The following is a 15,152-nucleotide window of genomic DNA, read 5'->3' as shown; positions in this document are numbered from 1 at the left end:
CCGTTTAGTTTCACTCGGTATTTTTTATACTAACCGTTTTATCTTGTTTGTTCTTTCCATTCTTTAATGTTAGATCCAGTTTTAACTTGAACGAAGCTACTCTTAATGGCACATCTTTTGTGAAGACTTAACAATGCTATAATGCTACATAAATATTGTCATTTTACTTTATATTGTCATTTTACTTTATTTGTCTCGGTCTACTTAAAATTCATTTCACACCGAGAATCTGAAATTCATAACTGGTTGGAACTAATAAGTACGCATCATCCACACTATCCTAAATCATTTTGGGGGTTTTATTTGTGCAAATTGCTACTAAGATCATTATATTATTCTTACAAAGTTCGGTCATTTTCCATGTAAAGGGCAACTTTAGTAGACAATTGTCTGGCATGCCAATTCACTTAAATAAAAGTAGATACAATGTAATTCCATGAAGATGATGTTTCTCGGACGTGAATTTTAATGATGACTCATAGCTGTAAAGTTTGGCCACTCTGTTCAGAAGTAATCAGCTTTGTTCATCAGAACACCAGAGTAAGCCAAAGACGTGTTATATTATTATGCCCTGAATTTTTGTTCCTGATTGATGAATGACATCAGCACTCCTCCAACGGAAAAATGAAAACACAGTAGGATAAGTCTGAAGCAACTTTTCAGCATCCTCCGAATTCTGATGCAACTATTTCAGATGAACCAATGAGCAGTTGTATGCAAAACTTTGAAATGGGGAAGATGGGCCATCCCCAAAGGTAGACACATTTCCAATACTGAAAATGTGACAAATACAGTGTCTGTGTGATACATTGTCTTCTGTATATGCAAAATGGAGCATTTTGAAGTGGGCAAATTGAACCACTGGCAATGATAAAAACCAAGGTTTACACCAGTCAAACGTTGAAAAACCAGGTCAACAAGAAAATTGGCCCAGCTTGATATGAGGAGTGAAACATGGGTGTTGCTTCACCCAGTAAATTATAGATATACAAGCAGCTATTTATTAAGCTGCAACAAGAGCCAGTTTGGCAGATATTATAAATGTTTAAAATTTGCTTCCTGACAACTTTGCAAATGGTGGCTGATTTATGTCACCAATTATGTTGTCATTCTCTACTACCTGAAAGCCAGTATCTGTTTTACATCACAACTTCTGTGCGGACTCAACACTAGCATGAATATCCCCATTTTCTAAGGGTCTTCCCGGCAAATTGGTTTTAACTGCCGCCATAGTGGATGCATGTCCAGTTGAAACAGGTACAGAAGCAGCAGTAACAGCATCGGAAAAAAAAGGCACTGGTCTGGCCACCCTAGGTACAACCACAGTTGGCTGATTGACTTGCATTGATCCAGATACAGGTAATTCAGATTTAAATGCATCTGAATATTGGGCTGGTTGATGCATTGATGCTGTCAGACATGAATTATCTAAATATAAGAATAAAACAACTGACCATTTTGAAAGAAGACTAAACACATTGTGACAATATGAAAAGATAGTCTATTACGATATTGCTATCAGGACTTAACTGTGTAGTTTTTTCAGTCAAAATCATTGACTCATTTACACAGTTGAATCCTGATAGCAATATCACAATTCAACTTGCTGTGGAAAAATCTCCTACTTATCAAGATAATCTATTTTCAAAAGACAAAAAGATGTGAATCTGATCACAAACCTTTCCAAGTGCCAACACTGATGATCTTGCGAAGACAATCACGAAATTCTGTCAACACGGCTTTTTCTTGTTCAGCATAAACTTCAAATGCACGTTGGTTGTAAGATTCCCTTGAAGAAGGATCTCCCGAAGGTGAAGCTGAAGGCATAAAAAGACTGTCCTGTTCATCACACATTAGAGCTAAAGTTCCTGGTGACATAGCCCTTTCCTTTTGGTTATCAGCAACACCATCTGACTCTGAGTCATCCACGCAGTTGGAAGAAGTCGCCCCAGCAACTAGCTTTTCTCTTTGATCAGGGCCAGCCCTATCACTTTGTACATTCTGATTTGTGCAATCTTCATTCTGTGCATGCAATATCTTGGACTCTTTGCTGCTTCCCAAATCATTCCCCTTATCAGTTTGTGTATTTGCATCCTCATCTTGACAAACCTTTTCTTCTATTTATCAGAATGCAACAAGATGAATCAATTGCAAGGAAGCAAAGAAATAGACATCCAAATGCACACATATATGATCTCATCAAACTGATAAATTTTATGTCATTCATGAAATTAAAAAAATTCTTTTAAACCATTACAGACACGTATAGATAGACATTTTACCTGTACTTGTTTTGGCAGCCTTCCCTGAGACAACAACCAATAGCTTACACAGATCGTGGACATAAGCTGGCTGAATTACATCAGCCAAAAGAGATCTTCCAAGAAATATAATGTCAGCTATAATTGAAAATAAATTTGCCAACTGAGGTTGAAGATCAAAAGATTTCTTATAAGGGTAAGTACAAATAAAATATACCTGTACTGAACCTTAGTGGATGGCATGGGCATCACAACTGGTGCAGTGGCATGAACTGTTTGAATAGCAGGGACAGATGCGTTTATCACAGTAGTGCTCTTTGGGATATTGACCTGCTAAATTACACTTAGCAGCGAATAATTCCAAATAATATCTACTTTTCCAGAGTATTACAGAAGATACTATTGTATAATAGAGATTCAGAAAACATTGTCACCCATGATAAAAGTACAACAATGCATTATTTCTCTAATGCTGTTCAGCAATTATTCTAAAATAAGTATAATTACCTGCAAACCCTGAGTCATCCTATGAGGACCATGTTCTTTTGGTGCTTGTCCAAATACAAGTTCTTGAGTTTTTCTCTTCTTGTTGGGAGAAGGAGAAGCATACCCTACAGACCCTACTGGTCCACTAATAGCAACATTTGCTGCCAATTGGGCGTAATTTAAGCTAGCATTATTTTCACCATGAAATAGAGCTCTTCGTTCTTCGCTACCTTCATAATTCTTGCAATCCAAGCATTTGCAATTTTCAGAGCATAAAATATTTGCTTGGAAACATTCACAATACTTCTTCAAACAACCTGACTTCTTGCAATGGCACCCTTTATTATGCTTTCCTGCAAGAGGTAGCTCTCCTAAATCTTCCTGATGTCAAACAAAAACATTACAAAAATCACATTAATAAAATAAAATTCATTATATACTGATGTACAGCTTATGATAAGCACAAATGTGACACTGAACCCTAAACAAAATTTAGAAATGCAAAATAGGGATCATCTTTTGTTATTTGAATATAGGTGTAAACACTCCTGCCCCATAGATCGCCATACACAAAAAATACAGTAGTAAATGCTTCCATGTTTGAACAATTATCAACAATAGTGTTGGAACTTTAAGTTCTGCTAATGATAATCAATTTTGTCGGGAGCTTTGAAGAGGATTACACTCTGGCTATCTATGCACACCTTGACATTCCAAGAGCAAATGAACCATGGTTCTTGTTAATGTCGACATAGATGATTCACAACAACAGACTGCTGTGCCACTGTCTTCGTATTACTTAGAAATTTAGAATTGCTAGTCATTGTTTTAAAAACGTATATTCATTTTTCTGTTGAGAAAACAGAAGTGGCAGTAATCAGACTGCATACATGACCAGATGACACTTGAATAAAAACATATTACTGTTAAAAACAATCACGCAGCACCTGATTTAATTGTGCACTGAAAACATTTTACTGACCACAACCTCATCATGAAAATTTGATATATTCAACCATTGAGAATTGAGATGCAAAGTTCTAACTTCTAACGGTTAACAAATTTACATTGTATTTTTATTACAAGTTCAATAGTTTCCACAAACCATGTATTATGGTAAGATAATGAATGTGTTATTAAACAGAGATCATAAATGATCTATAAATACAAGTATACACAAGAATGTTTCTATAATGAACAAAGAGAGAAATAGAAACATTCTGAAAAGAGAAAGAGTGTTTCCATATTGAATAAACAGAGACTATGGAAACATAGAAAATGAGTGACCATTAGAAATATAAGTAAATCTATATAAGAGAGATAAACAAAAATAGAGAGATTTAAGTTTTAGCAGGACAGAATAGAGAGATTTGACTGTGGTAGGACAAGTGTTAGTACCCAAAACAAGCGCCTCAAGGCAACGGTACTTGAATCGCTAGCTGTCTTCCAAGAGAAGATTGGTGAGAGTTGTCATGACACATTTTTAATGCAAAAAACGTGAATATCTGAAAAGGCACAAATTTCAAGATAGATTGACAAAAGACCCCCAAAAAATGAAAGTATAGCCATAAGAAAGTTTTAAAAACCCAAAAAGAATCTGAAATTATATTTTGAATCCACTAGCGTGAAAATTGAGGCACAAAAAACAATGCACCCATTAAAAATGGAATCCAACCAAATTGAAATCTGCAAAAACCCACCAAGAATCTACAAAAAAATCAAATTGACAAATAATCTAAGAGTTTAACAAGAAACCCTAGCCATTTTTTAAAACCCAAAAAATGGTAGATTTGACCAGTGTAACACGAGGACGCATCCCCCCCCCAAAACTAGGCTATCTGAGAGATGGGGATGTCCCCAAGACGGGGGACGGTGTCTCGGCGTTTCAGGTGGCACCACTTAGAGCGGCGCCACTGCCGAAGATGGCAAGACATCTCCGAGACGGGGAGAGGTCTCCGAGTGTGGGGGTGCGAGGGGATGCGAAGGAGTCTCCTTCATTGATTTGACATTTTTGTTAGTTTGTGGTGACTAATCAGGGAAATACTGTACATACTTCATAAATTCTTTGGGGTTCAGGGCATTGGCTTGAAAAAAAAAAATTGGGGCTATGGCCGACGTTGTGGCCGACATATGACCAACATGTTGTAACCCTAAAACAGTAAAAATACTTGTATAAAAGGGCTTAGGGTTAGGGATTGTTTCATTGTGGTGATGTGAAAATAGGTTCTTTTGGCAGTATTGAGTTGTAAGGGATTACAAATTGTAATCAAGTTGTAATCACTGGATTGTAATAATATTGGACTTGTTGTTTGGTGGACATAGCCCAAGGATTGGGTGAACCACATTAAATTTTGGTGTGTTGTGTTCTTTTTTGCATGATCTATTATTTTCTGTCATTGGTTATATTTGCATGTAATTGTTATTTCTATCTGAGGTTTAATCCTAACAATTTTGATTTGGACTCTTGGAGACTTATAGTTTTTGTTTGCATTATATAATTATTTTGATATCATGATTCATGGCACATGATACTTATTGTAATCATCTCTATGTCATGACTCATATTATCATTGATTACTATTAGATAGTAGAATCTAGATACACATACTATTGATCTGAAGGCTGATATATAGAACGTAGACTAATATTTATTATTTGTTGATGTTCAATGTTCAATGTTCATTGTTTGTTTGTCATTTGATCATGAATCATAATATTCCAGTTGAAAACTTCAATGCAATGTTCAATGTTTAAGTTTTTTACATCTTTGTATCTTATATTGTATAATTGTAGTAAATTTTTTCATAACTAGCATTTTAAGTACCATATGTATAGTATCCTTTTGCCACCCCCCCCCCCACCATCCCCCGCCGTCTCCAAATCAAGGCCCCTCAGTCCCCCCATCTCGAAAACTTGTCCCCCCGTCTCCCAAGGCGGTGTAACTATGGATTTGACTATAAAAAAGTGGTGGAAGAGAAAACTGTTGGACAAAAAAAGAGACAGGGGGTTTAAGATACCCTAGGCGTCGCCCTTTGTCGAAGATTTGCAGAAAAAAGGTCAAAATTGCCCAAAAAGAAGGCCACAAAATTGGCAAAAAACAAGCTCACCAAAAAAAAGTCAAATGTAGGCCCAAAAAAGCCAAAAAGCTAGTTGTTTTTCAGAGGAAGCTAGTCATGTAGGCAAGAGAAAGCAAATGACACACGAGATATTGGAGAAAAGTTGCCCAGAGAAAAAATATATACAAAAACCCTGGTCAAATTTTAGAAAAATCTCCCTGCATACAATTTTTTCAACACCCAAGCAAAGGATGTTGAAGATCTCGAGTCTAAAATTTCATGAGCATTCAATCACTCGATGGACACATCCAACTCAAAATTTAACTCATACATCCACTTCTTTCCAAACTGTTCCTTGCATTACCGACTGTCAATAAAACTCAGTAATTACCTAGTGATATCTTATAGTTATTACCGAGTTGCAGCAAGTTGTTTAAACATGTAAATCAATTTCCAACACAAATAACATTCACATAGATAAGTAGGAGATAATTTCCACAGCAAGTCAAATTGTGATATTGCTATCAGTATTTAACTATGTGATTTTGAGTCAAACTCATTGACCCATGTTTCATGAGTAGTGATTCAACATGAATCCATCTCTCATGAGAATAAATGGAACACTTAACACTCATTGGATCTAGGTGGTGCTCACAAAGGCGAAGCACTGGGACTTCCCAAGAGGTCACCCATCCCAGTATTACTCTAGCCTGAGTGCGCTTAACTACGGAGTTTCTTCCATGATTAAACCCAAAGCTTGCAACCCCATTTGCAAAACCTTCACCAAGTGTTGTGGCTTATGAACCATTCATTAAAAAGCCCCTTAAGCTCATCAATTGATAAGTAGGAGATCATTTCCAAAACAAATCAAATTGTGATATTGCTATTAGGATTTAACTGTGTGATCTTGAGCTTGAAGGGCTTTCTAATGAATGGTTCGTAAGGCACAACACTTGGTGAAGGTTTTCCAAATGGGGTTGCAAGCTTTGGGTTTAATCATGGAGGAAACTCCGTAGTTAAGCGCGCTCACGCTAGAGTAGTACTGGGATGGGTGACCTCCCAGGAAGTCTCAGTATTTCGCCCCTATGAGCATCACCTAGATCCAATGAGTGCTAGGTGTTCCATTTATTCTCGTGAGAAATGGATTCATGTTGAATCACTACTCATGAAACATGGGTCAATGAGTTTGACTCAAAATCACATAGTTAAATCTTGATAGCAGTATCACAATTTGACTTGTTGTGGAAATTATCTCCTACTTATCAATTGATGAGCTTAAGGGGCTTTCTAATGAATGGTTCGTAAGGCACAACACTTGGTGAAGGTTTTGCAAATGGGGTTGCAAGCTTTGGGTTTAATCATGGAGGAAACTCCGTAGTTGAGTGCGCTCAGGCTAAAATAGTATTGGGATGGGTGATCTCCTGGGAAGTCTCAGTGCTTCACCCCTGTGAGCATCACCTAGATCCAATGAGTGCTAAGTGTTCCATTTATTCTCGTGAGAGATGGATTCATATTGAATCACTACTCATGAAACATGGGTCAATGAGTTTGACTCAAAATCACACAGTTAAATCTTGATAGCAATATCACAATTTGACTTGCTGTGGAAATTATCTCCTACTTATCAATTGATGAGCTTAAGGGGCTTTCTAATGAATGGTTCGTAAGGCACAACACTTGGTGAAGGTTTTGCAAATGGGGTTGCAAGCTTTGGGTTTAATCATGGAGGAAACTCCGTAGTTAAGCGCACTCACGCTAGAGTAGTACTAGGATGGGTGACCTCCTGAGAAGTCCTAGTGCTTCGCCCCTGTGAGCATCACCTAGATCCAATGAGTGCTAAGTGTTCCATTTATTCTCGTGAGAGATGGATTCATGTTGAATCACTACTCATGAAACATGGGTCAATGAGTTTGACTCAAAATCACACAGTTAAATCCTGATAGCAATATCACAATTTGACTTGTGAAAATTATCTCCTACTTATCAATTGATGAGCTTAAAGGGCTTTCTAATGAATGGTTCGTAAGGCACAACACTTGGTGAAGGTTTTGCAAATGGGGTTGCAAGCTTTGTGTTTAATCATGGAGGAAACTCTGTAGTTAAGTGCGCTCAGGCTAGAGTAGTATTGGAATGGGTGACCTTTGAGGAAGTCCTAATGCTTCGCCCCTATGAGCATCACCTAGATCCAATGAGTGCTAGGTGTTCCATTTATTCTCGTGAGAAATGGATTCATGTTGAATCACTACTCATGAAACATGGGTCAATGAGTTTGACTCAAAACCACACAGTTAAACCCTGATAGCAATATCACAATTTGACTTGTTGTGGAAATTATCTCCTACTTATCAATTGATGAGCTTAAGGGGCTTTCTAATGAATGGTTTGTAAGGCACAACACTTGGTGAAGGTTTTGCAAATGGGGTTGCAAGCTTTGGGTTTAATCATGGAGGAAACTCCATAGTTAAGCGCGCTCAGGCTAGAGTAGTACTGGGATGGGTGACCTCCAAGGAAGTCTCGGTGCTTTGCCCCTGTGAGCATCACCTAGATCCAATGAGTGCTAAGTGTTCCATTTATTCTCATGAGAGATGGATTCATGTTGAATCACTACTCATGAAACATGGGTCAATGAGTTTGACTCAAAATCACACAGTTAAATCCTGATAGCAATATCACAATTTGACTTGCTGTGGAAATTATCTCCTACTTATCAATTGATGAGCTTAAGGGGCTTTCTAATGAATGGTTCGTAAGGCAAAACACTTGGTGAAGGTTTTGCAAATGGGGTTGCAAGCTTTGGGTTTAATCATGGAGGAAACTCTGTAGTTAAGCACGCTCAAGCTAGAGTAGTACTAGGATGGGTGACCTCCCGGGAAGTCCCGGTGCTTCGCCCTTGTGAGCATCACTGTCATGTCCCCTTTTCAAATAATTAAAAATAATAAACTTTGCTAAGGCAAACAGGCTCCAAAAAGGTGAAGTTTCGGCAAAAGAGGCTAATCTTTGGAAACCAATGGACTAATAAATAAAAATTATTATTAAATTATATTTTATTAACCCCTCTTGGATGTGAGTTAGGGTTATGCCCTCTTTTAAGGGGTTTGGAGGCATTTTGAGCTCATTCCAGAACTTGATTTTGCTCATTTTTTTGTTGTTCTTCAGAAGCTACCAAACCTATGGAGAAGGAGACCCAAGAACGGGAGTTTGTAGGTTTCCAAGAAGGCTAAGGATGGGAGTTTAAAGCCATTCCATGTGCATGCTCATGCATTGTTTTCCTTTGTGCTGAACAGTGCAGATTTGTGAGTTTTCGGGTGTGTTTTTTGTAAGAGTTTGGTGTTTGCAGTTGAGTATTTCATATCAGTTTGGGTTGCTGCTGTATATCAGACTTTTAGATGTTAAATTAGAACTGAATATATGTATTTGGCTATGATTATACTTATGTGATAGATTATTAGTGTTTTTGTGGTGTTTCCAGCTATTTTGTGTTATTTTCGAGAGCTCGATGAGCATTGTTTTTGTCCTCCGTTTGGGAGCTGTTGTGTAAATGTTATACAGATCTAGAAATGTCATTTTGTAGGCTGTTATGCTGCTGAAATTTCTATAAAAAATGTCCACTTTCAGATTTATTAATAATATGTGAAGCTGTGGAGTTTTTGGCACTATTTTAGGCATACCCGATTTGGGGTTTATTGAGAAATTGGTGGATCTTTGAAATATTGGTTGTTTGATCTTAAAGATCTGATTAGAGGCTTGAAATATTATATAAATCAAAAAAGGGACATTTCAGTGATATCAGAGCTATGATCTTGCCAGCCTGAGGGTTTGTAGAAGTTTGCATGCAACTAAGTGAAAGAGAAAAAAGATATAACAGCGAGAAAAGAATAAAGAAATTTTGATCAAATCTTCAGTTGAAAGTAAAAGTACAAAATCCAAGGAAGGGAAAAGTATGGCTGATCCAGATGAGATGGCAAAGAAATTCTTCCAACACATCCAAAATACTCAAAAGCAAACAGTGGATAGTTTGGCAAAAACTAAAGAGGCTTTGCGAATATTGATAGAAAAACTGCAAGGAGTTGCATCTATTAATGAGAAAGGGAGCACTTCAAAGGAGCCAAGAAATCTGAAATCCACACCATCTAAATCAACCAAAACTATTTTCTTGCTTGCAGATGATCCACCAGTACCGAATCCAGCCCTTAATCTCATGGAAGAGATTACAGGTAACTTGATTGCATTAAGAGCTACTTACAATGGCTTAGATGATGACTTTCGCAGTTCGGTTCCTTTTAGAGAATATGTGGATATGATGAACACTTTGATGCCCAAGAAAGAGAACAGGAGGGAGCATGACATAAGTGGAAGAGAGCTCAAAAATAAAATAAGCAAGTTTACAGCACCTACTTTTGATGAAATAAATAAAATTTCAGCTAGAGCATGGCTACAAAAATTACAGACTTTCTTCACACTTAACCCCATGAAGGAGAGTGATGCTGTTCAATTTGTAAGTCTACACTTGGAAAATGCAGCCTATGATTGGTGGTATCATGGAATGACTACTCAAGGTCATGATCAGGTAACTACATTTGATGATTTCAATCAAAGAGTGATAGATAGATTTGACCTCAAGGATGATGAAGAGTACTTTAAAGAATTGTCAAAGTTGAAGCAAACCAAATCAATTAATGAGTATATAGAAGAGTTTCAAAAAGTGGCTGTTATGGTACCTGATATGAGTGAAAAGAGGATTGTTTATCTTTTTCTTGATGGTTTAGAAGATTCTGTTAAGAGTTTGGTTAAGGCTTTCTCACCCTCAACCTTACAAGAAGCTATCAAAAGAAGCTTGCAACTTGAAACTTGTGTGCCTATGAAACCAATCACTAATCAAAAACCACCAAATCTTTGGCAACATAAAGGAAATTTTCAGAAAAAAACTTTCCCATCACTACCACCAAAAGATTTGATAAATGTGGCAAAAAAGAAGGTAGATGAAGAGATTAGGAGTGAATTACGAAGAAAAAAGCTTTGTTTTACTTGTAGAGAACCATGGGTTCCAGGACACAGATGTTTGGGGAAAGGTCAAGTGCACTATATTGAAGTTGCTTCAGAATCTGATTCAGATGAGCATGAGGAATTTCATGACACTAAGGAGGAGGTAGAAGAAGAGAAAGAAAAAGATATCAGCAAGGATGGCACTTTAACAGCATTATCAGGAGTCCCAAGATACCATCCCTTTCGAATTCGAGGGGTACTAGCAGGGCAAAGGTTGACAGTTCTTCTTGATAATGGGGCAACTCACAATTTTATTGATGAGGGATTTGTCATGAAAAGAGGGCTTAAAGCAGAAAATTTTGAGGGATTCAATGTTACTGTAGCTGATGGATTCACTATGCCTTGCACACGGGTGGTGAAACAACTCAAGATGACCTTAGGAGATTATGAGTTATGTGATGACTTCTATGTGGTTGGTATTGGGGAGACAGATCTTGTATTGGGTGTTCAATGGTTGCACTCTATTGGAGGCTATTACATGAACCATCAAACTATGGCGTTTAAATTTCATTCCAATGGGAAAGAAGTCATATTGAGAGGCTTATCAAATGGAGCACCTAAGGCGGTCTCTGCAAAGAGGATGGAGAGGACTTTTCGAAGAGGACAAGTAGCATGGGCAGCAGGAGTCATAATCCATCCAACAGGCTCTCCAAAGAATCAAGGTAATTTCCATTTTGAAATTCAAAATATTCTTGATAAGCATAGTATAGTTTTCAATGACTTGCCTCCAGGATTACCACCAGATAGAGGTTTTGAGCATGTTATAGAGTTAGAACAAGGTGCCAAACCACTTATAACAACCCCATACCGCCATCCAAGAGGTTATAAGGAAGAAATTGAAAAAACTATTAAAGAACTCCTGGACATGGGATTCATAAGACCTAGCTCTAGTCCATTTGCATCATCTGTGGTAATTGTCAAGAAAAAGGATGGTACGATGAGAATGTGTATAAACTACAGGGCTCTAAACAAGAAAACCATAAAAAATAGGTATCCCATACCACGCATAGATGAACTCATTGATGAGTTACATGGTGCAGTATACTTCTCAAAAATTGACTTAAGATAAGAGTACCATCAAATCCGAATGAGGAGTGAAGATGTGGAAAAGACTGCTTTCAGATGTCACTATGGGCACTTTGAATTTCTTGTTATGCCATTTGGCCTCACTAATGCACCTGCAATATTCCAATCTTGTATGAATAAGGTATTCAACCAACATCTTCAAAAATTTGTTTTGGTATTTTTTGATGATATCTTGATTTACAGTAAAACATGGGAAGAGCATCTAAAGCACATAGACATTGTTTTGGGAATCTTGGAACAGCAATCCTTCTATGCTAAGCTATCTAAATGTGAGTTTGGTTTGACAAAGATCCTATATTTGGAACATATTATAAGTTCTAAAGGAGTACAGGTTGATCAACAAAAAATTCAGGCAATTTTGGATTGGCCTCCACCCACCAATCTTACACAGTTGAGAGGTTTCTTCGGGTTGTGTAGCTACTATAGGAGATTTGCCAAGGGATTTTCTCAGCTTGCTGCCCCCTTGACTGATTTGACAAAGAAAGGAGCTTTTGTTTGGACAGAAGAGGCACAAAAAACATTTGATAAGCTTAAGGAGGTAATGAGTTCATGCCCTGTGCTTGCAATTCCAAATTTCTCTTTACTTTTTGTTGTTGAATGTGATGCTTCTGGAGAAGGTATAGGGGCTGTCCTAACTCAAAGGGGACATCCAATAGCATTTGAGAGTAGAAAATTAAATCAATCAGAGAAAGGTTACTCCATCTATGATAAGAAAATGTTGGCAATCATGCATGCACTTCATAAATTTAAACAATATTTGGTATGTGAGAGATTCATTGTAAAGACAGACCATAATAGCCTCAGGTTCTTCCTGAACCAAAGGGATTTGAATGATCGTCAACAAAAATGGGTAAGCAAATTGCAAGCTTATGATTTTGATATTGAATACATGAAAGGAAAGAATAATGTGGTTGTTGATGCTCTCTCAAGAAAGCCCACTTTGTGTTCCTTAACATCTATCTCTGCTAATTGGAAAGTCTCCATAATTTCAGAGTATGCTAAAGATTCCTTTGCCACCAAGATTTTGGATAAGTTAGTGGATGATAACAGGTACAAAGTTGTTGATGAATTGATTTATTACAAGAACAAGATCTTCTTAGTGTCAGGATCAAAAACTAAGGAGAGGATATTGAGGGCCTTTCATGACACACCTTTGGCTGGTCATCAGGGATACTTCAAGACATACAGACAAATTCGAGAGAGATTTTCATAGAAGGGTATGAAAGAGGATGTCCTTAAACACATTAAGGAATGTATGGTATGCCAACAAAGCAAGAGTGAGCAAAATTTTCCTGCAAGGTTGTTGCAGCCACTTCCTATTCCTGAACAAAAATGGAAAAGTATTTCCATGGACTTCATCACTAGGTTGCCCAAGGTTCAAAGTAAGGATTGCATATATGTGGTGGTAGATAAACTAACTAAGTATGCACATTTCTTTCCTATCACATCTGATTTCAAGGCATCACAAGTGGCCGAATTTTTCTTCAAGGAAATTTTTTGATTACATGGCTTGCCTAGAAACATTGTTAGTGACCGGAACAGTAGATTCCTCAGCTCTTTTTGGAAGGAGCTCTTTCATTTGGCAGGAACTGAACTCACTCCCAGTACTAGCTATCACCCTCAAACAGATGGACAAACAGAGATAGTTAATAAATGGATAGAGGGATATTTGAGGAACTATGTTTCAAATCAACAACATGCTTGTGTGAAATGGTTACACCTAAGGGAGTATTGTTACAATACATCTCATCACATGTCTATTGGTATGCCTCCTTTTCGTGCTCTTTATGGTTATGATGCCCTTTCCTTTGTTGATCTAATACTTTCCGATAGCAGAGTACCTGCAGCAAGTGATTTCGTCAAGCAAAGCCAAGACATAATAAGGTCCCTCAAGGATAATCTACGACATGCACAGAACCAACAAAAGTTATATGCTAATAGGAAAAGGATTGAAAGATCTTTTGAGGTGGGAGATTTGGTATTTGTTAGGTTGCAGTCATATAAGCAAAGCACCTTGAAGAGGAGTGGGGCAGAGAAACTCAAGCCAAAGTTCTATGGGCCTTATAAGATCATCAAGAAGGTAAGAGAGGTAGCTTATGAATTGGAGCTCCCACCAAACAGCAAAATACATAATATTTTCCATGTATCTTGCCTGAAGAAGGTTCTAGGCCAGCAAACCATAGTATCTACAGAATTACCACCTCTTGATGATAAAGGGAAATTAGTTTTGATACTAGAAGAGATTTTGGATACAAGAGAGAAAAGATTGAGAAACAGGAGCGTCATAAAACATTTGGTCAAATGGAAAGGATTACCACTAGAGGATGCAACTTGGGAAGGAGCACATATTCTTGAGAATTCCAACCTTCATTGCTTGAGGACAAGCAATATTTGGGAGGGGAGGACTTGTCATGTCCCCTTTTCAAATAATTAAAAATAATAAACTTTGCTAAGGCAGACAAGCTCCAAAAAGGTGAAGTTTCGGCAAAAGGGGCTAATCTTTGGAAACCAATGAACTAGTAAATAAAAATTATTATTAAATTATATTTTATTAACCCCTCTTGGACGTGAGTTAGGGTTATGCCCTCTTTTAAGGGGTTTGGAGGCATTTTGGGCTCATTCCAGAACTTGATTTTTGCTCATTTTTTTGTTGTTCTTCAGAGGCTGCCAAACCTGTGGAGAAAGAGACCCGAGAATGGGAGTTTGCAAGTTTCCAGGAAGGCTAAGGACGGGAATTTAAAGCCATTCCATATGCATGCTCATGCAGAGTTTGCCTTTGTGCTGAACAGTGCAGATTTGTGGATTTTCAGGTGTGTTTTTTGTAAGAGTTTGGTGTTTCCAGTTGAGTATTTCATATCAGTTTGGGTTGTTGTTGTATATCAGACTTTTAGATGTTAAAATAGAGCTGAATATATGTATTTGGCTATGATTATACTTCTGTGATAGATTATTAGTGTTTTTGTGGTGTTTCTAGCTATTTTGTGTTGTTTTCGAGAGCTCGATGAGCATTGTTTTTGTCCTCCGTTTGGGAGCTGTTGTGTAAATGTTATACAGATCTAGAAATGTCATTTTGTAGACTGTTACGCTGCTGAAATTTCTATAAAAAATGTCCACTTTCAGATTTATTAATAATATGTGAAGCTGTGGAGTTTTTGGCACTATTTTCGGCATACCCGATTTGGGGTTTATTAAGAAATTGGTGGATCTTTGAAATATTGGT

At 37.4% G+C, this 15,152-nt stretch overlaps 1 protein-coding gene across 4 annotated transcripts in view; it reads right to left on the bottom strand.

Annotated features, from left to right (window-relative positions):
* Nucleotides 1-276: 276 nt before the first annotated feature.
* The window catches only part of LOC149550820 (protein tesmin/TSO1-like CXC 5), a 38,394-nt gene continuing 23,518 nt past the window's right edge, over nt 277-15,152 (bottom strand). For 3 of the 4 annotated variants that reach the window (XM_089786386.1, XM_089786384.1, XM_089786387.1), the window contains exons 5-9: nt 2,769-3,128; nt 2,479-2,591; nt 2,283-2,377; nt 1,680-2,117; nt 277-1,410 (exon numbers count right to left, since the gene is read on the bottom strand). In XM_089786386.1, the coding sequence (XP_089642512.1) occupies nt 1,145-1,410; nt 1,680-2,117; nt 2,283-2,377; nt 2,479-2,591; nt 2,769-3,128 (1,272 nt within the window). In that variant the 3' untranslated portion in view covers nt 277-1,144. The remainder of the gene's footprint in view (nt 1,411-1,679; nt 2,118-2,282; nt 2,378-2,478; nt 2,592-2,768; nt 3,129-15,152) is intronic. The other variant, XM_089786388.1, reaches the window with a different exon arrangement.

This window comes from Cupressus sempervirens, chromosome 6 (assembly GCF_028749045.1).
Source record: "Cupressus sempervirens isolate cs-2001-9-10 chromosome 6, ASM2874904v1, whole genome shotgun sequence".
Classification (NCBI taxonomy): Eukaryota; Viridiplantae; Streptophyta; class Pinopsida; order Cupressales; family Cupressaceae; genus Cupressus; species Cupressus sempervirens.
This window is presented reverse-complemented; position numbering and strand designations above follow the sequence as displayed.